Genomic DNA, 27,274 nt, shown 5'->3' with positions numbered 1-27,274 from the left:
ATATTAGATTGATTATAATTTGAGGTTTTATAATTGTAATAATGAATAAGACTGAATAATTTGATTTTGAATGTTTATATATGATATGGTATAAGTTTTTTACACATACTACAACAACAACAACAACAACAACAACAATAATAATAATAATAAGGCAAAAATACAAAACTGACCCTCTAACTTTTAGTTTTTGTCATTTCAGTCCTCTAACTTTGAGTTTTGTTATTTCGGTCTTTTAAGTTTCAATTTTTGTCAATGTAATATTCTGTTAGGTCTTAGTTACTACTTCCGTTAAGTTTGACCCTTTTTTTTTTTTTTTGAAAATAATTTTTGTAATTAAAAGAAAATAAAAAAAAGCTTGGGAAAAAAAAAAAACATGGAACTGGAAGGTCCCCTTTAGTCTTCATCCTCAGCCTCCTCGTTCTTTGCTTTCTCTCTCAAGATTGGTCTCTCTCTCTCTCAAATCCACCATCATGTATGCATTATGTTTTAAAGCAGACAACCACCAAACCTCAATATTTCAACAAACCAACCCATAACGCACAAACAAACCCCAAAGCAAACACCACACCAAAGAGAGCCGCAATCCCATTGATGGTTGCGATCTGGCATAGCACCACCAAGCCCATCGACCCATGCTCGCAGAAGGTAACCTAATACAGCTCCATTTGAGTTACCCACCTTCTTTAGCTTGTGAAGAAGCCCCTGATCACTTTCTAACACTGAATCGGCCACTAGGGTTTTGTACAACGGAGCCATATCTACACAGAAACAAAAACAAAAACCAAAAAAAAGTAATGTGAGGTGGAATTGGAGGAATGACTCAGAGAGAATCGTTGAGGAATCGAAGGTGAGTTACCGTCGGATTTGACGACGGCGAAGACCTCATCTTTGAGGCGGACCTTCTCGATGTCCCGGACATCCGGGTGCCTCAGGAGGAAGAGCTTGTGAACGAGCACGAGGTGCGGTTGCTGAGTTCCCTCCTCACTATCCATGGCCGTTGTCGACTCAGAGGACAAGTGGCTTACTGGCTTCGGAATCTGTTTGGGGCTTTTTGGCTGAGGAGTGAGGATATTATTTTGCCGTGAGTTTAATTAGTATTTTCGGTGTACGAGAGAGAGAGAGAGAGAGAGAGAGAGAGAGAGAGAGAGAGAGAGAGAGAGAGAGAGAGAGAGAGAGAGAGAGAGAGAGAGAGAGAGAGAGAGAATGGGGAGGCTGAGGATGAAGACTGAAGGGGACCTTCCAGTTCCATGTTTTTTTTTTTCCCCAAGCTTTTTTTTTTATTTTCTTTTAATTACAAAAATTATTTTCAAAAAAAAAAAAAAAAAGGGCCAAACTTAACGGAGGTAGTAATTGAGAGTCTGAGACCTAACAGAATACTATATTGACAAAAATTGAAACTTAAAAGACTAAAATGACAAAACTCAAAATTAGAGGACTGAAATGACAAAAGCTAAAAGTTAGAGGGTCAGTTTTTCATTTTTGCCTAATAATAATAATATATTATAATGGGAGATTTAAATTCTAAATATAGAGGTGTGCATAGGTTGGGTTGGGTCAGGTTAAGAGAATTTTTCGACCCAACCCATCGTGATGAGTTAAAAAAAATCCAACCCAACCTAATCCATCACAGGAGTTCAACCCAACCCAACCCACATGGATCAGATTGGGTCGGGTTGAACCCATGGGTTGGATAATTTTTATTATTATTACTATTATTATTAAATTGAGCAAAAAATATATCTTATTTACTACCTAAGTTGATAAACAAAATATACATAAACTAGTATTTTAACTCAGTTATAAATAAAATATATCCAACTGAGTTGATAAACAAAATATACATGAACTAGTATCCTAACTAAGTTATAAACAAATAAGATTAGTGGAGTGAGAGAGTGGGAAGAGAAGGCAGCAAAGAGAGAAATAAGATTGTTAGAGTTTGCGAAGCAATTGAGTTTTATATAGGAAGAGTTGAATAAGTGAAAAAATTATTAATTATATAATATAGTTTTAAATATATATAATTTTAAATTTAAATATATAGGTGGGTTGGGTCGGGTTAGGCGGGTTGTGATTGTTATGACCCAAACACAACCCAACCCAATATTAAAAAAATTTTCATAACCCAAACCAAGGGTCAAGTCAATTTTGGTGGGTTAGATGCACACTCCTACCTAAATATTTCTATTCAAAATTTAAAAAGTGCCAATTCAGTCACTCTATAAGAAATATTTGATCTATGGATAAATTAGGTAAAACATTTTGTATTTTTCCTTTTAGCCTTTGCGGATTTTTTTTTTTTTTTTTTCAATTATGCTACAAAGTTCAAAACACGTTTTTTTTTTCCACAAGCTTATTCACAACTTCCTTAAGTCTTAAGCTGTGACACCAATCACAACTCTTTTTTGGGGGGAGGTGATTCCTGTTGGTTTCACTTAAAAAACAAAAACAAAAACAAAAACAAAAACAAAAACAAAAACAAACAAACATATTTGAACATTAGGGCCTCTCTAAATTAAAGTAAAATAACTCTAAGTCAAAAAATGCTGCCAGAATAAAGGCCAAAGAATAACATCAAAAGCCTAGCTACCCGAACACTCTTAAGTATATACCCTGGAATTTTACATTCCTCAATTTAATAACATAAGTATTGAATGAGAAGGTAATTGGTATCAAATGAAATTATGTTAGCGGTATCAAAATCCAATAAGTGAGACAATTTAGCAAAAAATAATTATTCCACTAACAAATGGAAGACATATGTTAATAGATAATCATTTTTATATACATATGTTTCTCATTTATTGGATTTTGATACTGTTGACGTGATATCATTTGATAGAAATATTTTTTTTTTCATTGAAGTCAATCACGTGTACGACAAACCAACAAAGTTTGTGAGGTCCAATTCATTATATTCTTACTCTTTTCCAAGAAAGGTTGCAAGTTTTTCTTTGTAATATATACAAACCATTGGTGCCGACTGAAAATCATGTGTGTAATTGATTAAGATGGTCATTGCAAATTGCAATCCCTGCAGTGTGCACTTCTAAATGGAAGAGATAGTGGGACTCAAATGAGCGGCTTGCGACTCACCCTTTATGGCCTCTATTTTTTGTGACCTCAATAATGATGAAGTACACTTCACATGCATTGGTTCTCCATTCATATTAAAATTTATAGGAGGAGCAAAAAGTGATATCTATTCTCTCATCAAATTAAATAATCCATTAATAGAAGAGATTTGGTTTTGAATTTGCATTTTGTTTTTTTAATCTTTGAGGAACATAGGAAGTGATATGCTTTCTCTCACCAAATAAAATAATCCTTCAAGAGAAGAGATTCGGAGTTTAACCCGTTTATTGATGTTGAAATTTTTGCAATATTTAATATTCATGCTTCTTAAAAAATGTAGATTATTAGTAGATTATATCACTTTTCACAGGTTAGGTACAACTCGAAAATAGATCATGCTTCTTAAAAAATGTAGATTATTAGTAGATTATATCACTTTTCACAGATTAGACAACTCGAAAATAGATCATGCTTCTTAAAAAATGTAGATTATTAGTAGATTATATCACTTTTCACAGATTAGACGACTCGAAAATAGATCATGCTTCTTAAAAAATGTAGATTATTAGTAATTCCTCCATCTCATCATTACGTGAGAATTTAGATAATATTTGAATTTGTATTTCAACTTTTCAAGTCTATATTTTTGAATTTTTTATTTGTTGTGCATTTTATCATGTAATATATCTCTAAATACAAGACACAGAAGATAGTTCTCTCATTTTTTGACTATGATATAAGAAATTATATAAAATTATTTATATGTTCTGATTAACTTATTTTTAGTCGCATTACATTTTTAAAATTCATGTAAATCACGAAATTGTTTAAGTGACTTAATATATAACTCATTGAGATAAATAACTTTAGATACATTTTGAACCGTCAAGGTTGGAGATTCTCTGTTCTCATTTAAAGAAAAACCTTATTCTTCTAAATATAAATAAATCTTATAAAATGATGTGACAACGTACTCTATTTATCAAGGGATAATTACACATTATCCACCTGTGGTTTACCTTTAATTCTAAGTGCCTACCCGTGGTTTGAATTTTGACACTTTGCCCACCTGTGATTCTCACCGTTATTGTACCGTAACCCACCTCTCTACTTTCCGTTACTCTAACACAGAAAATGTAAAAACAAAACCCCAAACAGATCAAAACACTCCTCACATGAAGAACATACACAAACACATGAAGAACATACACAAAGCTACTGTTAACAAAAGTTTAACAACCCTACTTTTATATTTATTTATTTAAATAATAAATTGATCGAAGTGGCGACATATTTTCTTTTAGTTACCTAAACTAACCAAAAGTTGTAATCAATTCCCAGAACTTACTCATTCTCAAAAAAAAAAAAAAAAAAAAAAAAAAAAATTCCCAGAACTTAGCAAAAGTCTCCACTCACTTGAACGTGGATCGATCAAAGCCATTAGCTAAAAAAACCCTCTTTGAGATACAGATTTAGCATTATGCAGACGGCAGCTCTCCTTCCTTCGCCTCCCTCTTTCCAACTCCCTCCTTCTCTTCTTCCCCACCGGTCCCAACTCCGACCGGCTCGGCTTCTTGCTTCTCTCTATCAAAGCTTCCCGTTTCGACACCTGGGGTGCCAAAGACGATGAGGTTTTACACGAAAGTACCGGATTCAGCGGCGACGAAACTGCACCCTTCTTCGAGTTCTTGGGAGCGGCGTGGGTCAATTGCTTGGAGTTCGGCGTGGGTCTGATCGGTCCACCCAAAACACCTAGAATCCGAATCAAAACCCGACAGAGACGCCAAATCCCGATGCCACCACTCGGTTTCACTGCCTGGGTTTGTGACTTGTTTGCAGTTTTGGTGGTTCAGCAGTTATGGGTTAGAGTTTGTGACTTGTTTGTGATTTGATTTTGGGTTTGTGATTTGTTTGTGGTTTGATTTTGGGTTTGTGACTTGTTTGTAGTTTTGGTGGTTGGGGTTTGAGGTTGTGGGCGGTGGTGGCTATGGCAGTGGGCTGTGGTGGCTGGTGGTAGGGGCAGTGGGTAGTGGGTTTCGATTTTTTATTATTGATGATTTAGATGTTTTATTTTGGGTTCAACTTCCTATAATTTTTCAAATTTTTGGTATGTTCTTCATATTCAAGATTTGAGTGAGAGTGATATAGGTTTTTGAAAAACTTACTGCTTCATACTAAACATATGTAAAGAGAAAAAAGTTTCAGATGCCAAATTGATCTTTGCTTTTTTCATTGAAATTGATCTTTGCCTTTTTCAATCCATGTTTGTGTATGTTCTTCATGTGTTTGTGTATGTTCTTCATGTGAGGAGTGTTTTGATCCGTTTGGGGTTTTGTTTTTACATTTTCTGTGTTAGAGTAACGGAAAGTAGAGAGGTGGGTTACGGCACAATAACGGTGAGAATCACAGGTGGGCAAAGTGTCAAAATTCAAACCACGGGTAGGCATTTAGAATTAGAGGTAAAACACAGGTGGGTAATGTGTAATTATCCCATTTATCAAATATGTGTATTGTATTATATCTTGACAAAAACATTATCACATTAATTTGTATTAGACTTTCATAAGATTCATTAATATTTGTTTAAAAAAATCATGACAAAAATAGTGTATCAATCACAAGGACTTTTTATCATACTTTTAGTGGCTTAGAGCATTGGTAGTAGATTACTTAAATTTTATCTCTATTTTAGGATAAGAACTTACTTTTCCTATTTTAGCTAACCATTTTTGCTTTTCACCCACATCAAATTCCTTATTCTAAAGAATTGAAACCCTATTTTATTTAAATATTATTTCTTTATTCATTTTTTATTATTCTTCTCACTTTTCAAAACATTCACTCTACTTTATCATAGTTACCAAGACAGAAAAATAATAAACAAATATTTAAGGAATGAATAGTGCCCCCTAAAGATAGGGAACAACTATAGTTAAAACCCATCTTAAGAGGAAAATGGGTAAGTTAAAGCTGTTAGGTTTTTTGGTGTTTTTTAGTTTTGGTTACCTATATTCACCCATTCCCTATTTTAGGTAATCTGTTACCAACTACTTTTTACTAATTTGTAACAAAAATATCGTAGAAGTCTATGTACTTATAGGAGTTACTTTCTTGCTAGCTAGTTAAGCTAATCCAAGATGATTACAATGCATGTGTGGATAGGAAGCATAGGTAAGTCTTTTGGTATAGGTACGATATGACAATTCCTGAAAAACTTAGGATACAATATAGCAAGGATACATGTATTTATTAAAGAGGAGTTCAGAGAGAGAGAGAGAGAGAGAGAGAGAGTTCAAAGAGGAGTGAAAGATTTAAGGATTTACTCTGATTTCTGAGCAAAACAGCATTGTTTCAAATTTTTTTTAAGCTTTGGGCCAAGCCGAATCACGAACATATCTCTGATGTATAAACACATCTTTCCCACAAAAAATAAAAAATAAAATAAACCAGCTGGAATACATAGACAAACAAACATGTACCAAAGCTTTGAAACGCTTCCTAGTTCTCAGCAAAAAAAACGCTTGCATCTTTGAAATACCAAGCGGCCATCCACGAGCCAACTAGAAGCTGCCAATGTCCATTGGGTCTTATGTCATGAACCAGCGAGTCACTTCGTTATTAGAAGGAAGTGTCCGGTGTTCAGATGCACTGAACCCAAGCCGAGTCTTATAAGAAGAGGTGGCTAACAGTACCGGGCTGCAAGAGAACAACAAAATTTGCCAGAGTCCAATACCTCAGGTTGAGATAACCTACCCATGCAGATATCCCATAATACTATCCCTGTTCAGTACTTAATAATAAATTTAAGGATCACAAAATTTTTCACAATTATCAGTGTGAAAGTTATCCTGCTTCAATTACAACAAACTATATCAAAAATTGTAAAAAATATTCTGCTCGTAATATTACCCTTAACTGAAGGTCTGAAGCTCGTAGACGTGTAAGGTAAAAAAACAATGGAAACTAGAAATTTGAAGATAAGATGCAACTTTTTTTTATTAATATTTAAAAGGTGAAACAAGGATAAATTTAATATATACATATTCTCACAACCAAGCCAAGCATTTTTACAAGTTTGGATGCCCCTTAAGCTATATTACGCAGTCAAGCTTTGGAAACCATTCGTTAAGACACATTATGGCCTGCCTGATCTCCAGGTTTTCCAGCAGAATTCTGGGATGGAAAATTTCCCGGATGAACCTTTTTACTCCTTCCAAGTGTAGAACCGCTGACTTTCTTCTCTTCCTCGCTGCTTTCTCCTATCTTCGCTCTCTCTTCCTCCATTCTCTTCAATTTTTCCTCCTGGCGTTTCTTCATCACGTAAACTTCAGCACAACTAAAACCAATGGACGACATGACTGGAAAAAAGAAGAAAAAAAGAAGAAAGCTTGAAATGGTGAAATAGAGAAACTATGGGTTGTTTTTTCTTGTAGGGATATGGTGGCTGTAAGGGGAGAATTTATAGAGTGGATTTGGATCCTCAATTCACTAGTGCTTATACAGCTTTTGCCTCACAGACCATGGGTATTATCTTATTTGACCAAAACTAAATCTACATTATCTTATGAGTAATTCTGGTGTCACATTGGCTACAATATTAGTCCCACGAGCTGTGATTGGTAGAGCGGTGCAAATTTTTTTTCTTATCTTATTGTTTAATTTGTTTCAACCTGGTTTAGAACACAGAAAGAGGAAATAGCTAGTGGGCCGGGGGACCATAATATATATTTTATAACATGAACAGTACGGGAAGTGGATGTCTCATAAAAAGTTGGGTCCTTTTGGGTGGCACCCTCCTGGCATAGTCATTATCATCACAAAATATGCGTTAGCCCTGTTATAACAAATTTCACATTTTTTTTTCATAATAATTAGTCATAATACACAACCTTTTTTTAACAACTTTTAACACATAGCCCAATTCGGTAAAAAAGTGCATTTAAGATGATCCGAATCCAACAACTAAGTTTTTTTTTTTTTGTGGCCAATCATCCAATCACTTGCAAAACAATAAAATATGGAAATTGATATGGGCGGTCAAAGTATGTAATAAAATCAAAACTTTCATTTGGAGAATTTGTAGAAACATACCACCTACTAAAGCTAACCTGATTAGGAGAAAAAATTTGTCTGATACTGGGTTGTGGATGTTGTGAGGATGGGGTGGAGACAACATATCATGTTCTGCTAAGTTTTTTGTATTCTAAAGAGATTTGAAGGTTCACATGCTCGAGAGAAATCATGACTCATTGCTGAAATCTTTCATTTGTGGAAGTGGTAGACCAAATAGTGCAAAGGTAAAATGACCTAGAGACTATAATATTTTTCACAACCTGCTAGATTATTTGAAGTAAGCGGAATGAAGCCTACTACGGTTCTCCACATCTTAATCTCCCTTCTTTAGCCAGGCCTGTTGCCCCCATACTTAAGAATTTTTAAAAGCTAATTATGGAAGCCTCGCTTGAGTATTTGTAGGAATATCTTGCTTTTTTTTAGGCAATCTTTGATGTAAATTTGTATATAAACATTGTGTTGTTTGTTAGGCGAAGAGAAAGTTCTATAGCTCTTCTAGCTGTTTTAGGCTTTTAGCATTGGTGGTCTAAAATGCTGGCTTGCTGTATATTGTATAAACTTGTTCTTTTCTTGAATAAAATTTTGTTATTTATTCTTTAAAAAAAAAAAACATAACTTGTTATGATTAATGTATAATAAAATTTGTGTCATCTAGAAAAAGTGATGTTGATCTAATCAAAACAAACTATATTAACAGTTGTGAAACATATTGTATCTCTACTCAATACTCCCTAACATTACTCCTCATAACTGTAGATATGAAAGATTGTGATTAAAACAATATTACATTCACTTGATCTTATCACTAACATTACTTTTACTAACACCAATCTTATTATGTTATATCAATAATTGTAAAAATAAAAATAAAAACTATAAGTTTTTATAAATTTTATTATAAAAAGTTTACAAATTGACATGATAATAAATTTGATTAGCTCCACTTCAATAATTTAATAAGTAAATATTTAAATTTATTTTTATGATTGTTAAAGCATCAAATTAGTATAAAATATATATAATAAAATTTGGTGAAACCTAGCTATTACTATAAAGTTTTTGGGTGCCTTTGATTATTGCTTATTGTTATTGGGGAAGAAATGGAAGGTGCACCGTGCACAGTTGGACATTAAGGGTTATGTTACCTGTCAAGCTGTCAGCCTCTAAGAGGCTTTCAACTAAATAGGGCTACCCGTTAGGGTTTGGGTCAACCCGATTCTGATATGGTATGTTGTTCAAGGTCAGTTTTGGCATGGAAATGGATTATGTTGGCCAACATTATTTGGTATCTATAAGTGGGACCATGGCAGATATTCATCACTGCTTTTTTTTTTTTTTTTTGGAGAGAATATTCATCATCACTGCTTGAAGTCTAAAACCCATCATAATGTTCGTGGAACTTTTTCTTAGATTTTTTTTTCTTTCTATCTATGTGCATGATTGATATTTTGATACATTAAAAAAAAAAACACATCATAGACACCATCCATGTAGCATACTGCATACCTTTAAGTATGTAATTATTATTTGGTTTATTTTGTGATAACTCTCCTAGGTAAAAGTTATGTGGCTTAACTAACACCTCATTGTTTTTAATAAAGACATTTACAGTTTAATTTTTTTTTCTAAATATCAAATTACAAATAAATAAATAAAAAGACACCTGCCTCCCACGTGATTTGCTTTATTAGGCATTTAGCTAACTTTAGCATAATTGGATGATATGTTAAGTCACAAGAGTCAACAACACCCATTGGGAAAAAATTAAAGATTTTTTTTTTTGGCCTTAAAACTTATGCCTTGTGAATAAACACATCCAAATGAGGATAGATGGAGAGAATTAATTTGGATGGAGGACTCCCCTCCACCTGCACTAGAAGCATTGTGTTGAGGTCTGAAAAGGATCATAGTGAAATAAGCCCAAAAAGAATAAGTCAAGCCCAAAAGGAAAATTCAAGCTAAGCTCAAAGTAGTAGATACAGGAGACCCATGAGGGAATAAAAGAAAGGCCCAGAGGATCCTGAAGCCCAGACAAAGAAGTATCCAAAAAAAGAACCACGGCAAGGGATAAGAAGTAAGGATCCTCAGGAACCATCAAGAGGCGCAGATCCCTTCAGGCACAAAGACAAAGGAAGACTAGGACAGCTCGATAGAAAAAGACAGAAGAAGAAAACAAGAAACAAAAGCAAGAAGAACGCGAGCGACCTCTCATGGCACAGACAGAAAAAAAGCCTCAGGGAACCAGAACAGGGAAGAAAAATGATAACAAACGACTTTCAAAAATGACAGAACAGGATTCCGCCCAGAAGGGAAAGAAAAGGGAAAAAGTGGAAGACGCCAGAAATAGAGATGCCGAGAAGGGCATACCTCAGCACATCCCAAAGAAGATGGCCAACTAGGAACTTTCAAAAGAATCAGAGCTGAAAGAAGGAAAGAATGAGAAAAAAACGGAAACGGGACTTATCGAGATGATGGGAACAGGACATGCTCTGTTTGCAAAAGGGCAAAACAGGGGAACCAACGGTTCCCCGGGAAGACCAAAAAAATCCATTATAAAAGGAGGTGATGGGTTGTGAAGAAGGGCAGCGAAAAAAAGAGAGAAACACAAGAAAGAAGAAATTTTCTAGAAAAAACTATCAAAAAAATCTGTGGAGAAGAGAAAATACTAAGGGAAGAACAAACATTGCTTCCCGGTATCTTGTAAAAGCCACTATTGCACATACTCGGATTCAACAAGAATCAAATTTTGCAAGTTTTGAAGGCTGAAATAGCCATTCAAGACTGTAATTTTTGAGCTTGATTGAACCTTGTATCATGTCCTAGTGAGCTTTCTGTAATCCAACAGATAATGTATTAATGAAACATGCTTCATATTTCCCAGGATCCCCTCAGCATTAATTTCTTATCACTTTGCTAATCCTGTTTCTTTCCTTCTGAATTTACCTTGTTGATCTTTGGCACTTTTCGATATCCTTGCTTGTCATTTTTTTTATATTGTCAGGAGCATCCTCTGCATCCCAATTGATTCTTAAACAGCTCGTTAGCTGCGGTGAGTCAAGGCCCGGTTCACCAAATCCTCCTTTTTATTTAGGCCCGGGATCCTTGGGCCTGAGTGTCATGAAAAAGGCACTCTCACACATTGTACTTGGATTCTTGTTAAATCAATCAATATATGAGTGGTTCAGTTTCAAAAAAGAGAGGAGAGAATTAGTGGGAGAACTATAAATATGAGAGTGAAACCATTTTTTACTTCAATTCTTTCTCATTATGTAATGTTGGCAGTATCACATTATCAAATTTTGTTAAAACTAACGGAAATGTCTCATAAAACAAACAATAAATAGATAAGTAAAAGTTATATATATTATTGTTTACTTTATCACAGTATTACTAGTCTTTATATTATCATTTTTTTTTATGAGGTTATATTATCAATTAAAGTTATATAGTTTGTATGCTTTTATATATATGTATATATTATTGTTTACTTGTGTACTTTTTAATACCTAAATAATTGTTCATTAAAGATAATTTAATAATTTTTTTGTTAATTGATTAACAAAAAAATTATATCATATTGGAACAATTTGTCAAATTTAATAAATACAATATTTTTTTGTATAGTAGACACATTGAGTTCTAAAGTACTGCGTCTTCATTTTAAATTGTTCCGCAATTCTCTTTTATATTACTATACATAGTAGTACAATAATAAAATAAATAAATAAAGGTAAATTTGAAATTAACGCAAAAACAAATTTCGACCTCCACCTTTGTAATTGAAGCCCGTAAAATCTTAGAGTAGGTTAAAGTGATATATTAAATTATGTAAATAGATTGAATTAGATTGTTTAAATGTGTGTTATACAGGTGTATGCTCAGTTCTAAACTAAATATGTATTAGATAGATTTGGGGTATAATAAAAAACTAATTAAACCCAGAGTGAAATTTGATTACTCTTCTTTTAGGATATAATAATCACTACTAAAAACGCGAGTTTAAGCCGCGTTTTTGAGCTGCGTTTCTTCAAAACGCAGCTCCAGGATAGTATTTTCAGCCGGGTTTTTGCAAAACGCAGCTCCACCCTGTTTCTATAGCGGCGTCTAGAAAACACGGCTATAGAGCAGGGGTGGAGCCGCGTTTCTTTCGCCTGAGGCTGCGTTTAGGCTGAAGGATCAGAGGGGATTTTTATTTGTTTTAAAATTTCCCTGAGCTGCGTTTAAAAAACGCAGCTCCATCTGATATAGAGCTGCGTTTTATTGAACGCAGCTCAAATACGTTTGGAGCTGCGTTTAATAAACGCAGCTCTATCTGATATGGAGCTGCGTTTAAGAAAACGCAGCTCCAAACGTATTTGAGCTGCGTTTAATAAAACGCAGCTCCACATCTAGTATATAATTGAAACAAATTAACCCTAATTATTCAACACTTGAAATTTCCCGATCCCCAATCTCAGCTCTCACTATCTCAGCTCAACCTCCCGATCCAATCTCACCGCCGTGCTCTCAACCCACTACCCACAAACCTCACGCCTTCTCCCTCATGAAAACCCGAAAATTTTGCTGACCGAAGAGACCCAAGCTCTTCACTGGTGAGGCTCGCTCTATCACCGGCAGGCTGTCACTCCAGTTGATCAAGTTTCTAGATCTTCTCACAGGTGACCACTATCTCTCTCTCTCCCTCTCCATTTTTCATGTCCATTGTCACGTTTGTTCTTTTTCACTTTTTTTTTTTTTGCTGTTAAATTTTTTTCCCTGTAGAGCACTGAGATTGTTGAGTCTTATTCTCTCCCTTCTACGCCTTGTGATTTCTGAAGGAGTTCTGTTTCACGTTTTTCCTTCACCAAGAACCAACTAAGCCCTAAATTACGAATTAGTACCATCCATCCAACAATGGCTTCCGGTGAGTTCGTTTTCATATTCCACTGCTCTGTTTCGTTTTCAGAAAATTGAAAAAACTTAATTTGCATGTTGATGACCTTAATTTGCAGCTGGGGGTTTGGGAATATAGGATAATCTTTGATGATGCTAATAATGCGTTCCTTCCATGACACTGTCCTGCTGCCAAATCTGAGATTCTGGTTCACAAATATTATTAGAGTGATATAGGATAATCTTTGCCGTTATAGGATATAGGATAATTCTGGTTTGGGAATTATTAGAGTGATATAGGATAATTCTGGTTTTGGAATATAGGATAATCTTTGCCGTTATATATTCTCTATACAAGCTCATGATGACAACTAAGGATAGACTTGCTAGATGGGTTTATAGAGAGATGTGATTTGCTTTGTGTTTTCTTCTGCAGTGGGATTTAATCTTGGGACCGCCTTTTGTTTAATTAATTTGCTTGTCTTTTCTCAATGGGAATATGTTCTTAGAATGAATTTGATTGGTTTTTCTTGTGGTCAATGGTCATGTAATAGTAATACTCCTTTGATATAAAATTTTATCAACTTAACTCTTATTATACTATACACACAGGCCACAACAGACCCACTCACCCACATCACATTTTTCATAAAAAAAAATTTGAAATAATATGTTATCTCTTAATGCCGTCTTTGTAGTATTTTAATTGTCTTCAAGTAAAATAATACTTTTACTTTAACAGAAGTTGCTCATTCAAACAACCAATACATTATATAATTAACCAATACATTTGCAGAACTTTCTTGTGGACATAAGGGAGTCCTTTGGGCTGACTGAGAGACTTGGTGTACTATTCTCTTTTCCTTGTCTATATGTTCTGTTGATTAGCAAGCATATGTAGAGCCTATTAACATGCAGACAAAGCATAGATATGTTTGAATTTGGACCAAAAACAGGAAGAAAATTAAGTAAAAGGTACAACATTGCAGTTTTGATGCATTTCTCACCGTCTGCATTCAAGCAAGTGCATTTAGATTAACGTTTTACTGGAAGTTGAAAGTCTCCTTGAAAAATAAGGTTTTAATTATTTATTATTTCTGCGTAAGAAAATAAGAAAAAAAAAAAAAAAAACCAAAATTGCCTTTCAATAAGTTTGGGAAATGCTTATTTATTTCCAGTAGCTTAAAAGATATAGTTTTGATAAATTTTATGTTAAATATGTTACAAAATATTAATAGCTAGTTTATTTTGAAAAAGCTAAAAGGTAGATTATTTGCAAACCAAAAAAAAAAAAATCTGTCAAGCTTATTGATATCAAATATTTTTTCGGCAATTCCCAAATGGGCACTGAGAGTGGCTCATTGATACCAAATAATTTTTATTTTTTATTTATCTGATCGATCACTTTTATTCTTCTGTACGTACATTTTGCAAAATCTGTCAAGTGTGTAAAAAGTCTTTGAGAAATGGCTAGGGATATTCATTAGTTGCAGGTAATATGCTCCAGTGAGGAAGTATCTTTTCCAATGAAGAAATGACCCTACTATTTATTCAATTTATCAGTTATCACATTGTAAGATTAATATGCATGTTAGGCTGAAGATATATTTTAGTATTTATCCAACTAATCACATTGGCGTTATTTATGATGATGTTTTTATTATTATTTAAATATGTGTTTTGCTGTGATGTTTTTTTGGTTTTCCATCGCAGACTCTTCTATCTTTCTCTTATAGGTTTGGTTAGATTTTAGTTTGAGTTAATACTTTTTTTTTTTCAAATAAGAAGTTCAGTTTATATAAAAACACAATCTACAGGGGAGGGGACTCTGGAGCTTTTGGTCGTAAGTTTTTGGCCTCCTCTCTTTTGCAAAAGAATTCATACATATATATAAGAGTTTGGATGAAAATCAGTTAGTTACAACATTGTAATTGCATGGGCAGCTTATGCGAATTGTGAACCACAAAAGCACAAGTAGAATACTAGAATATGATAATTATAATAACTTGGATGTGCATTGTCAGGCAGAATTAGTCTGTTGATTCCAGAATTTATAGTTAACCCACATATAGCTTTTTTTTTCATAGATTGTCTTTACCTATTTTGAGTATATGATTGCTGATTCTATTTTTAACTCTTGCATTTTTTTTCTTTCCCCTTTTTAAATGCAAGTATGCACAAAGCTTGTCAGTTTTAAGACATGCAAAAATCAGCAAGGAGGGCATGATAACAAAATCTTCTATAATGTTGGGCCTAGGAGAATCTGATGATGAGTTGAAAGAAGCTATGGCTGATTTAAGGGCTATTGATGTTGATATTTTGACTCTTGGACAGTATTTACAGGTTAGTTGATATACAATAGTTCATTCTTTCTTGCTTGGGAGATTAATGCATTAGTCATGACACTGAAATTTGAAACTTAGGGTCCATAAAAATGGGAATCTTAATAACTTGACTCCTGCCCAAGTTTGGGCCTGTAATATTTGCAGAGTGTAATCTTATTTAATGCTTAAAGATGGCTGTGATCTAATTAACAAAAAAAAAAAAAAAAAAGATGGCTGTGATCTGGCACTACTTAACTTTTGGTAATTCTAATGTTTCAGAAATTGTTCAAGTAGGAATTGTCTACAGGTTGCCTGAGGTTATATTAAACCTAGTGGCTAGTAGCTCTATTTTTCTCATTCTTGATAGGCTTATTAACTTTAAAGTGGTTACAATTCTTGCAGCCAACTCCACTACACCTGACTGTCAAAGAATATGTCACCCCTGAAAAGTTTGCTTTCTGGAAGGAATACGGGGAGTCCATTGGATTTCGTTATGTAGCCAGTGGGACCACTGGTAAGTTAGCTGTTGCAGTTTGAACTATATGATGATAAAGTCCTCTTTTATTCTCATATAAATGTTTAAAAAGAAAAAAATACAAATCAGCCAACAAAATGGACTAGCAGGATTACTTTCCCTTTCCAAATGTATCTTGGTTTAAATAATTATCTGACTAGTACATATGAGCATGGACTAGATGCGTTAGGGAAAGAATAAAATATAAAAAGAAAATTCTCTCCGATGAGTCCAAACTAATTTCTTAGGAATGACAAGAGTTACTAATTTGCCCAAGCTTTTCAGACTTTGGATTTTAAAAAATAGATCCTCACCAGAGTTTCCTACTTGTAATCATTTTACAGGTCCGATCCTCATATTGCGGACTTTCCAGTGGATGGCTCATGGCTGACAAGTTGACCACAAATTGGTAAATGAGAGCAGTATGTATTGGGGCAAATGGCTGTAATGGTTGTCCTAATTTATTATAGAGTATAAATTTTCTGGTTCTAGTAAAAAAATATCTTCATTTCTTTGAGGATTTTATGTTTTATTTTATTTTCATTGTTTTGTTTTGCTGGTAATTGGTTGGGAATTGTTGAGTGTAGGCAATTTGTTTTGTTGGTTCCAATTGGTTGCATCTAAGTGTTGGCAGGAATTATAGGTCTTGTTTTAAGTAGGATTGTGTTTAGGAAGAAGAAAATGGGAAAAAGTAAGGAAAACCCAATGTGGGATTTAGAGCTGCGTTTTCAAAAACACAGCCCAGACTGGTCTATAGCTGCGTTTTAGACACCCTATAGCCGCGTTTTTACACACCCACAGATGCGATACCTATAGCCGCTTTTTTTTAGAAAACGCGGCTATAGACCTTGTTTGGGCTGCGTTTCAAACGCAGTTCTAAGTTGCACCAATAGCCGCGTTTTCATAGAAAACGCAGCTATAGGTCCCGCATCTGGGTTGTGTAAAAACGCAGCTCTAGGGTGTCTAAAACGCAGCTACAGACCCTGGTTTGGGCTGCGTTTTTAAAAACGCAGCTCTAGGTCCCCGCAAGGGGCTATAGCCTCGCTGCATAGGCTGTGTTTGGAAACGCAGCTATAAAACGCAGCCATAGCCTATAGCTGCGTTTTTTATAGGCTATAGCTGCGTTTTGCAAATGCGGCTATAGCCTTCTTTTTTTGTAGTGAATGTACATGTGGCTAATGTTATTCTTGTCTCATGACAGTGAGATTCAACATTAGTATTGTCATTTCTAATATAACAATAAAATTTGAATTATTTTTAGATAGGTTGATAGTGGGAGAGTATGAGGCCAGGTGTAGTTCAAATCATAGAACATGAGACAATACAAAAAATGCTTCAAATCATAGAACATGAGACAATACAAAAAATGCTATTACCATTAGATGATCACAATGAAACTTGCACTAAATAAAATTTAAAAAAAAAAAAAAAAATCAAAAAGTCATATGAACTGATGACAATCAAACACTCAATAATCATTATTCTTTTAATTTATTTCGTGGGTTCAACAAAATTGGAATCCAAAGTGTTTGGTAACAGGTAATCCTCAATAAAACAAGAATGTCTTTGACATGGCAAGGATTGATTGCACAATGCGAGAGGGATTTACTTTGTCATTGACAAGTATATTCCAAATTTCGCCACATCATTTGCCATTTGGTAAATGGCCCATTGGTACATAATTTGGTATCGGTTGCATCAACTGTAAAACTTTGATCATGACATGAATTGCAATCAAGCAAGCATAGAATAATGCAAAATAATCTTTACTTTTTCAAAGTTTGTGTTACATCTGAAAGATCTGTTTACTTTTGCCACAGTAGAGATATTTCTTTTGATTTTGATGATTATTAGGAACAAGAAAGTAAACTAGCAATGTGCTTCAAAGAGAAATCTCAACATACCCACCCAACTCTGACAATCATGTAGATATTTTACCTGTCATTTTGACCTTAGCATAGTCCAGTAACACTCTCCATTTTCCTATTACATAAATATAAAAAGAAAACACTCGCGTCCACTGATAAAATCTCACATTTTTAATGAAGAAATAAAAAACAATGATTTTTTTCTTATTTGTTAAAATATTCCTTTAGAAGTAAACTTGGGATTATACTTCTTTTTCTTCAAATTACTTAGAGGAGAAAAAAACTAACACAGTTAATTTTTTATTTTTTATTTAAGTAAAATTGAGATATAAACAGATATATGTTTATCTATGTTGTAGTTGGGATTAGGGACACTACCTATTTGGTAGAAGTGTTCGAGTATTGTTGTTTAAAATGATATGAAAACTATAGTTAAAAAAATATTTTCAAAACATATATTTAAAGTATTCATAATGCAAAAAATGTATTTAGTACTATATTTCTAATAGCGTCTTTTTAAAAGTGAAAAAACATAATTGTGTGTTTGAAATGTGTGTGTATATGTTTTTTTTTTTTTTTAAGTGATGACATGTAGTCTAATTAATGGGACCTACAGTTTTTACAAAAGTTCTATTGAGCAACGTTGTTTGAAATTTGAAAATTGGTAAGAAGAGGTTTCCGAATTCAGTGTTTCAACATCCTAAAATGGGCAACGTAACTCAAACACCCTTAAAAAAACGCCATTATCAAATGCATTGTTTTTTTTAGAACAACAGTTTTCGGTATTTAAACACTGAAAACTATTATTGTTTGGCATACCAAACAAGCCAAACAAGTTCACATGATCATGAATTTTCTGCGGTAGCTAGCACTTCTCAATGAAGAGCTACGAGCATATTGTCATTTTAAGGGGCCACTTCCATGTGATAAAAGTTTTTAATGCGCCAAACTAAGCGATCGTCATTCATTCTTATCCAAAACTGTCTAACGGAATAAGTGAGGAAAAAAAAAAAAAAAAAACTTTGTAGGACTTAGGAGGATTGAAAGAATTAAGTAGGAGTAATATTATTGATTCTTTAAAATGAAGAAAGTAGAGTCATATGTGATGCCTCAGCTCTTAGATTATGTGGACATATAGTAGGTTAATATAGACTTTATTAATAATTACAGGGATCAAAATTGTGACTATATAAGTCATTTTAGTGTATATTGAAAATGTGACTAGCGTAATTCATTAACTTTGCATAAGTTTGGAGACATCACCCCTATAAAGCGGTAACACAATAATTTGAGCTATGAATTGTACGTTTATGGTAAATGTGGTAATGCCAGAGGAATCATTATAGCATAGTATAGACTACAGAGGTGGAGGTCATAAGCCTCTATTATAGAGGTGGAGGTCATAAGCCTCTATAAAGACTTCTAATGAAGAAAAAAAATTGAAAGAGAATGTTAAAACACAATACTATTAGCATGCAATCTTATTTTAGTAGAAATAAGCATGGTAGATTTTGAAGTTCAAAAGAGAAATGAGAAATAACAACTAGCTACTTCTTCCAAACACGTACAAAAATTAGGAGAAAATATATTTTCGTAATAGTCAATTTAGTTTATGTTATTTTCAACTTGCAGTCAATTTGGTCTCTACCATCAAATTACAGTTTTTCTTCACTTTCTTGGTAGCCAAACATAAATCAAATTTACCAATCTCTAACTCAAGTAGACACACATATTAACTTAGCAACTAATACAAACCCATATTTGGATTCAGAATGATTGCAATTTGAAAATAACATGAACCAAATTGACTGTAAGTTGACAATAACAATGATCAATTTGACTGCTACCAAAATACTGGAACCAAATTTATACAAGACATAGACCAAATTAACAAGAATCTCAAATTGTTGAGAACAAAATAATATTTTGCAAAAGAAAAAAAAGGTTGGCAATATGGTATATACTATGACGATTGTTGGAACTTGGTAGGTACTTTGAAGTCCTTCCGCTACACCTTTGTGCTAGCAAACCTGGCGCCATTAAAGAGAGAACTTTACGAACCAAATCATCATATATATATATATATATATATACTAACATTGTTGGCAAGTGGTAACTCTTTTGCATATAAATAAAGCCCATTTGCCTCAAATTTAATAATATTGCTTCGTTAAATATCTAGATATTTAAATATCTTTAAATATCTTTGCTTAAGGATTTCTAGATATTACAGAAGATATGTTCTTTAAAGAACATATCTTTGCTTAAAGAACATACCTTCCGTAATATCTAGAAATCCTTAAGCAAAGATTTCAGCGAACGCTGGTCCGAAGTTTTTTAGGAAAATGCTAATTTTATAATAAATCTTTATCGATAAATTATTATTAGTGAACAAAAAAGTAATTTTAGTGGTAACCAAATTTAGTACCACTAACAGCTTGTCATATAGAATTTGGAAAATGTTTTGCTACATACAGCAATTGCTGCATAATGGGTTATGTGGCAGCAATTCCTGCATACTAGGATGCAACAAAACCATTTCTATATAATTTATTGTAATATTGTTACGTGCGTGTATAACTCTTAGATTTTCTAAGCTTCAACCGCCAATGAAGGCTTAATCAATCTGGGGCTTTGCTCATGCTTGGTTGTTGTAAGCCCAGCCCAAACTGCAAAGTTCTATATCTCCCTCTTTCTCTAACCCATAAGGCCTATAAGATTTTCTCCACCATAATTGTATTAAATATTATCTATTAAATAAATAAAAATATATGTATACACACTTATCTTTTACCATGGTTTTTCTCCTCTAATTTAGTTTTGGCCAATAAGAGAGATTTTCTTTTTTATTTGAACTCAAATCTAGTGGTCACTCTAGAAATTTTTTTCAAGGGGTTTATTAAAGCACTTAAATTAAACAAAATTTAATAAAAAGAGAACTTAAATATTTCAAGTTATTGACCAAAAAAAAAAACCCAATATGAGACTTATTTTTTAGGCTAAAATATTAAAAAAATTAAACTTGAATATATATATATATTCAAAAAGAATTGAAGTCAGGGGGTTCATTTGAACCCCCTGAAAGTGTGTGGTGCTGCCCCTGCTCAAACCCAATATGAGACTTATTTTTTAGGCTAAAATATTATTTTAATCTCTAATTTTTACCAAAAGTTTATGTTTCGTTTCTAAATTTTGTAAAGTATTTTTTCAATCATTTAGAGACGAAAGTAGAGACAAGAAAAGAATTTTTTTTTTCTCTCAATAGTTTAGGAATTTAATAAAAATTATTCTTTAAAGTTTAAGTACAGAAAATGAAACATTTTTAATAGTTTAGAGACAAAAAATGAATTTTTAAAAGTTCAAGAGTGGGAAAAAAAAAATTAAGTAGTTTAGAGAAGAAAAATAATTTCTTGTTTAGAAATGAAAAACTAACTTTTGTAAAGTTTAAGAACGAAAATAATATTTTAGCCTATATTTTACAAGGAAGGCGCTAATCACCAATTAAGTTTCCATGAGTCTAATTTAAGAATACTATCCTAGTTTAAACTAATCCCATTCTTAACTCGGGTCCGACCCAGAGCTAACCTGAGCTAATTCTCCCAATCCTATCCAAATCTTTCTGTCCTTTTCCTTTTTTAAAACATAAGCATTATACATTGGGCTTCTCACTTTTACTTGTTTAATTACTAAAATCTTATATAGGTAATATTGAAAGTTCAAACTTTAAACCCCTTGAATGCATTCAAGAGACCAACACTTTTTATTATTATTTTATAATCTTCAATAGACCAAGACTCGCGTGCACATAACACCACTAGTATAGTACTCTAAAAATAACTATTTTATTTTATTCTTAGGATTCTCTTCCATATTGTGCACCAAAAGGATGAAGATATGGACATAAGGTGTACTAGTTGGTGTACTACTTGGATGCTGTTTCTCGAGAAGCAAAATCAAGGTGAAATTGGACCATCTATAAAAATATAAAGACTATTCCATATCAGGATGCACTAGGACAAGTGGACAACCAAATCTCTCTAAAAAATCAATATCAATTTATCATATATATATATATATATATAATAACGCCTCAAATCATAAAAACCCATATCTTTATCAAAACTTTCAAATCTTAAAAATTTTAGCAACTTGCTACAGTGAGATTTTATTTCTAACACCTTACTGTAGCAAGCTATTACCATTTTTTATTATTTTTCCTTCTTTCTTTCTCGTGCTCTCTGTCACTCCTTTCCTTTTTACTGTCTCTCTCATGCTCTTTGTCCACTCCTTCTTACTCTTTCTTTCATTTTCTCTCTACCTCTCTATTTCCCTTTCTCTCTGCATCTCGAGTTCGTGGGTCTTGGATGTGGCCGGGATGCGATGCTGGGTGTGGGTTGATCAGGGTGGTTTTGGGTCTTTGTTGTGATTTTGTGATTCTTTGATTTGGATGATTCTTTGATTTTGTGAATCTTTGATCGGGGTGATTCTTTGATTCGGTGGCTTTGGATGTGGAGGTTTTGGTTTTGGTTTTTTTTTTTTTTTTTTTTTGGGCGGTTGTTTGTGGTTGCGGTGGATCTAGCTAGTGGCTGGTGGTAGTGATAGTGGGTGGATGTGGTGGTTGTGATATGAGTGGGTGGACATGGTGGCCAGCGGTGCTGGGCTGAGAAAGAGAGACACAGAGGAGAGAGAGACAGAGAAAGAATAAAAAATGATAAAGAAAGAATATTTAAATGAAAGTGTTAAAAAAATAGAAGTTTTGATGTAAGAAATGTTGTAAAATGATGTGTTATATGTTATAAAATTGGTTTTTGAGATGGTAAATGCTAAATGTGCACACCCAACCTCAACTTGACGAACCGAGCCTAGGTTCGGGCTCACAACTTACTTGTAGAGTGGGCCTAGTGTTTCCTACTAAGGGCAGTTCCACCCCCAGTGACACTATAATTTCCCTTAACCCCAGTGAACACCCTTACCTTCCTCCCTGTGTTGCTCTCTCCCCTGGTTGTACTAGTTTACTCTTTCTTTCTCTTTTCTCTTCAAAATTGCCAACCTCTTCTTCTCATTCCATTTTCTTATTTATAGCCTGAGGTGGGTAGAGGTTTCATGATTACACTTTTGTTTCACTCGTGTGGGTGGGGTCCAACATGATTATTCCTGACTAGGGATATGTCCCATTAGAAACAGCAGTAATGGCAATGGAACTGATTTTCACCTCCAAAAGGTCGCTCGGCAACGATATTCCCCAAGTCAATACCGAACTGCTGGGAATGCAGGCTGTTTCGAGCGAATGTATTCTCGAGCAAGTATAATGGACTAGACTTGGGCCCGTTTGTCATGCCTCCAAACGATACGGACTTTCTGCAAGACTTAGGCTCAGCTTTGGCCCTTGGGAATGTTCGAGCCAAGGCCCAACGGGCCTGAGGTCATATCCCAGACTTTCTATGAGGCTTGGGCTCAACTTTAGCCCTTGAGAACGTTCGGGCCAAGGCCCGGTGGGCTTGAGGTCACGTCCCGTACACTAAATTTTTTATAATGTTTGATGGGAATGCTTTAAGGTGTACTAGTTGGCATACTACTTGGATGTCCGTTTCTCGAGAAGCAAAATCAAGGTAAAATTGGACCATCTATAAAAATATAAAGACTATTCCATATCAGGATGCACTAGGACAAGTGGACAACCAAATCTCACTCAAAAATCAATATCAATTTATCATATATATATATATATATATATATAGATTAATATCATCACGTTGATCAAAACGTCCGTGAAATTGACAAGTTAGGTATACAAAAACAGTGATCTATTATATAAATCTATATCTATTCACGTTAATTTTGACACATTATTTCAATACTTAGAAAAAAAAATTTTGAAAATTTTGTACGTTTAGATTTATTGAAAAATTAAACCACAGTAGGCTAAGAAAGTGAATAAATTAAAATAATGCTATATCGTTGATCAAACGGATGGTGGAGGCGGCAGCATTGTATCTAGCCACACAAAAAATGATTTATCCTATTTCAGATATATACGAATCAGCTCTCTCAAAACACGCGGATCCATACGTGGATCCCGCGTACTGTGAGAGATATATTTATATGCACCAAAAGCAAGATATATCTTCTCCAGACACACCCCCCCAAAAACAAAAATTAAATAAATTAAAATAATGCTATATCTTTGATCAAACAATGGGTGAAAACAGCAATATTGTCCTTAATGAACCAGCCACACGAAAAATGATATATGTTATGTCGATTTTCGAATGTATACAACCAGCTTTATCGCACCACGTAGAATCACATATTAGTTCTTTGTTTGGCATCACTTATTTAATTAAAATTAAAATTTTTTTACTAAAAATATTGTAGATAAAAATAAAAGTGAGCTGAAATAGTATAATAAGACCTATAAATAGTATAAAAAGTACAGTAAAACTCATAAATAATAACAAAAATAATCTAAATAGTAAAATAACGCAACCTAAATTACTAATGAATCTCACTTACTTTGAGAGACATGCCATATGGACATAAGATATAGACAAAAATCTAAAACTGATCCTCTAACTTTTAACTTTTGTTATCTCAACCTACTAACTTTCAATTTTGTCATTTCAATCTTCTAATTTTCAATTTTTATCAATGTAATATTTCGTTAGTCCTCAGTTACCTGCTTTCATTCAGTGACTTTTTTTCTTTTTTCTTTTTAATTCGGAATTAAAAGAAAAAAAAAAAAGCTGTAAAAAAGAAAAAAATTAAGGGGGACGACGTCTTTTCCCTTCCCTTGAAATCAAATCCAAAATGCGTTGACTTACTTAACTGTAGCAGGAAACTGAAATCTAACAAAATACTATATTAATAAAAATTGAGAGTGGGAGGATTGAAATGACATGAGCTACAGTTAGAAGATGAATTTTAAATTTTTGCCTAAGATATACGCGCTCCTACTCCAATCACACACCCCGACAGCAAAAACATTTTCTGCATGAACGTACTGTAAAAGAAACAAAAGTGTCAGCCATTCCGAACCACCAAATTGGACTTACTCAATCACGTGACAAACGCATTGTCAGATTGAAATGACCTTTCGAAAATTCTTCGTAATAACCAATTAGGAAAGCAGAAATGGGCCTACTGTTTCTGTTTGGTCCCTCGATGGCTCATCTTTCCACTTTCGTTAATATCACGTAGCTGCCAAATACACATTTATTGGTAGCCAATTAAAATGCTGAAATGGATGAGTCAGTCAGAGTAGACCCTATATTCAAATCCAATATAGATTTGCATGCAATGACGTGAGAGAAATACTTGGTGGTAAATGTACTTTGACTGGGGTTTCATACTTGGGCTGCTGCCCAGCCCAAAGTCTCATAAAAATTGCGATACCTAATACACTGGAAGAGTCAATGTTTTTTTCCGTTTTTTTTTTCTTCTGTTTGACCCTTTTCCTAATTTTCATTGAAAAGAAAATTTGGTTGACAATAACCATGTGATCATGTTAAGCCTATACATCAGCACCTATTTTATTTTTTTTATTGTTTTTGTTTTTTGTTTTTTACGTTGTGTATATGAAATTGTTGAGGCCAGATCATATTGAGATTTATAGGAGCTGCCATAAGAGAAAACTGAGAACCGTACCCTACAGTTTCAAGCTAGCGTACCTCTATCTTTGGGGTCTATTTAAAAAGGATAAGAAAGTTTTAATTAGTTTTAAAAACCCTATTTCATTTTAGCTTTAGGTGTTTATTTTAACACGTCTACTTTGATTCCTTGACATGGAATACGACAGTTTTCAATGAACCCACAATTCAAGACATCGAGTCATACAAAGTAACCTGCGCCAACCAAACATTATACTTATCTTTCTCTCCAAAAAAAAAAGGCCTGCGCCAAACATAGCAACTTCCACTAGCTAGCCACATATAAGTATATCAATAATTCATTAACTTTCGGCAATATCCTTTGCACTGTCTTCTGCAGCAGCCATGAAAGCTCTCTCTGAATTCTTCTCCAACCTCAAAACCATGACCAAAGTCTTCTTCAACCTCCTACTTCTTGAAATCATATTTCTAATCCGTTCACTCACCGGACTAAGCCCCAACTCTGATAAACGCGTAATCACCTCTAACCAATACCTTAAAATCATTGAAAAAAACAATCCCACAACTCGTTTCACTAAAAGAATGAGGATTATGGCCGAGTCAACTGAATGCACGGTGTGTTTATCTGAATTCAAAGAAGGAGACAAGATTAGAAAGTTGCAATGTAAGCACACGTTCCATAAGGATTGCCTAGATTGCTGGCTACAACAATATTGTCGTGGCACATGCCCACTTTGCCGGACTAAGGTTTTGCAAGATGATATTGTGGCTAGTTACCGTCGGATGCGAAATCAGGTAGAGTACGATGGGAGTGATGAGGAGCTCATTTTCTTGTTGTCTGCATTACATGGCAATAGTTTACATAGATTGTTCTAAGTTGTCTCTTTTATATAGAATACATGTCCCAAGTTTTGTACATAGAAGCGCATAGATTCTTGTCTTGTGTTTTGACACAAAGAAAAGAAAAAAGTAGGTATTTTGTATTTTGATATTGCTTTAGATTAATGTATTCACGACTATATTCAAAATTTAATAAGATAAGTTTCTAAGCTTTCTTGTTATTAAAAAGTTGATCATTCGATGCTAATACTTTACTTTTGGATTTAACGAAATTCCAATGGAAAATTATGCTGACAATATCGCAGTACAGCATGCTTTCTGAGAACCGCATGCTTAGTGCTGACGGCTGACTATGAATTTTGTAAAGAAAAGCTTAATATATAATGGCTAAATTATAAAGTTTTGATGGCTTGAAAGCAAGGTAAATATGTAGAAGATTTTGTTGTTATTAAAAAGTTGATCATTCAATGCTAATACTTTACTTTTGGCTTTAACAAAATTCCAATGGAAAATTATGCTGACAATATCGCAGTACAGCATGCTTTTTGAGAACCGCATGCTTAGTGCTGACGGCTGACTGCTGACTATGAATTTTGTAAAGAAAAGTTTAATATATAGGGTGCAGCTTGTGTCTAGTGGCAATACCACTGGACACGTTGCCATGCAAATACATGTTTAAGACTGGATATGTATCCGTATCCTAACGGGTTTAGTGGTTTCTAGTGGTCAGTCGACATGTTACGATGCGAATACGTGTTCAAGACTGAACACGTGTCCGTGTCTTAACGGGCCAACCGTCACTAAACAAAAGTCAGATCTTAATATATACCAGCTAACTTATAAAGTTTTGATGGCTTGAAAGCAAGGTAAATATGTAAAAGATTTTGTTACCTAAGTCCAAAATATGGGAATATTGGTAAATTTGTATGAACCTTTTACCACGGATAAGCTGCCCATGGAAGGGCCACCACAAGGATCAGAACTAGCTAGGTGAAGAACACCATTCACTCTCTTAACTCTCATTCGTCTTCCACTCCACCACCAAGTTATTGTCACTAACAATTCCACACACCACTCCAGTGGCTTGGGTTGGGTCCA

At 33.9% G+C, this 27,274-nt stretch overlaps 2 protein-coding genes and 1 long non-coding RNA gene across 4 annotated transcripts; 2 read left to right on the top strand and 1 right to left on the bottom strand.

The window, feature by feature from the left end:
- Positions 1–456: 456 nt before the first annotated feature.
- On the bottom strand, positions 457–1,106 carry LOC126689625 (26S proteasome non-ATPase regulatory subunit 6-like). The gene is made up of 2 exons (XM_050384856.1): positions 860–1,106; positions 457–761 (listed from the first exon to the last, which is right to left on the bottom strand). Exons 1-2 carry the CDS (start codon positions 993–995, stop codon positions 490–492), a joined length of 408 nt encoding a protein of 135 aa, XP_050240813.1. The 5' UTR covers positions 996–1,106; the 3' UTR covers positions 457–489.
- An 11,375-nt stretch (positions 1,107–12,481) lies between these two features.
- On the top strand, positions 12,482–16,842 carry LOC126690595 (uncharacterized). Of its 2 annotated transcripts, XR_007644672.1 has the most exons (6): positions 12,482–12,809; positions 12,913–13,054; positions 13,820–13,998; positions 15,196–15,366; positions 15,750–15,861; positions 16,206–16,842. It is a non-coding gene; the product is annotated as an uncharacterized LOC126690595 (long non-coding RNA). The 2 variants fall into 2 exon arrangements; XR_007644674.1 differs by lacking the exon at positions 13,820–13,998 and having other exon boundaries at positions 12,485–12,809.
- An 8,745-nt stretch (positions 16,843–25,587) lies between these two features.
- LOC126690594 (E3 ubiquitin-protein ligase RHA2B-like) lies at positions 25,588–26,404 on the top strand. Its single transcript, XM_050385817.1, has one exon. It carries the CDS (start codon positions 25,721–25,723, stop codon positions 26,210–26,212), a length of 492 nt encoding a protein of 163 aa, XP_050241774.1. The 5' UTR covers positions 25,588–25,720; the 3' UTR covers positions 26,213–26,404.
- The last annotated feature ends 870 nt before the right edge of the window (positions 26,405–27,274 follow it).

This window comes from Quercus robur, chromosome 6, assembly GCF_932294415.1.
Source record: "Quercus robur chromosome 6, dhQueRobu3.1, whole genome shotgun sequence".
In the NCBI taxonomy this organism is placed as follows: domain Eukaryota; kingdom Viridiplantae; phylum Streptophyta; class Magnoliopsida; order Fagales; family Fagaceae; genus Quercus; species Quercus robur.
Note: the sequence above shows the minus strand (reverse complement) of the source record. Positions and strands in the feature narration are given on the sequence as shown.

Excerpts from the sequence above, each read along its gene's own strand:
- LOC126689625 (XM_050384856.1), bottom strand. The coding sequence starts at position 995 with ATGGATAGTGAGGAGGGAACTCAGCAACCGCACCTCGTGCTCGTTCAC. Across the intron at positions 762-859 it reads CGCCGTCGTCAAATCCGACG|ATATGGCTCCGTTGTACAAA; the intron begins GTAACTCACCTT and ends GTTTCTGTGTAG.
- LOC126690594 (XM_050385817.1), top strand. The coding sequence starts at position 25,721 with ATGAAAGCTCTCTCTGAATTCTTCTCCAACCTCAAAACCATGACCAAA.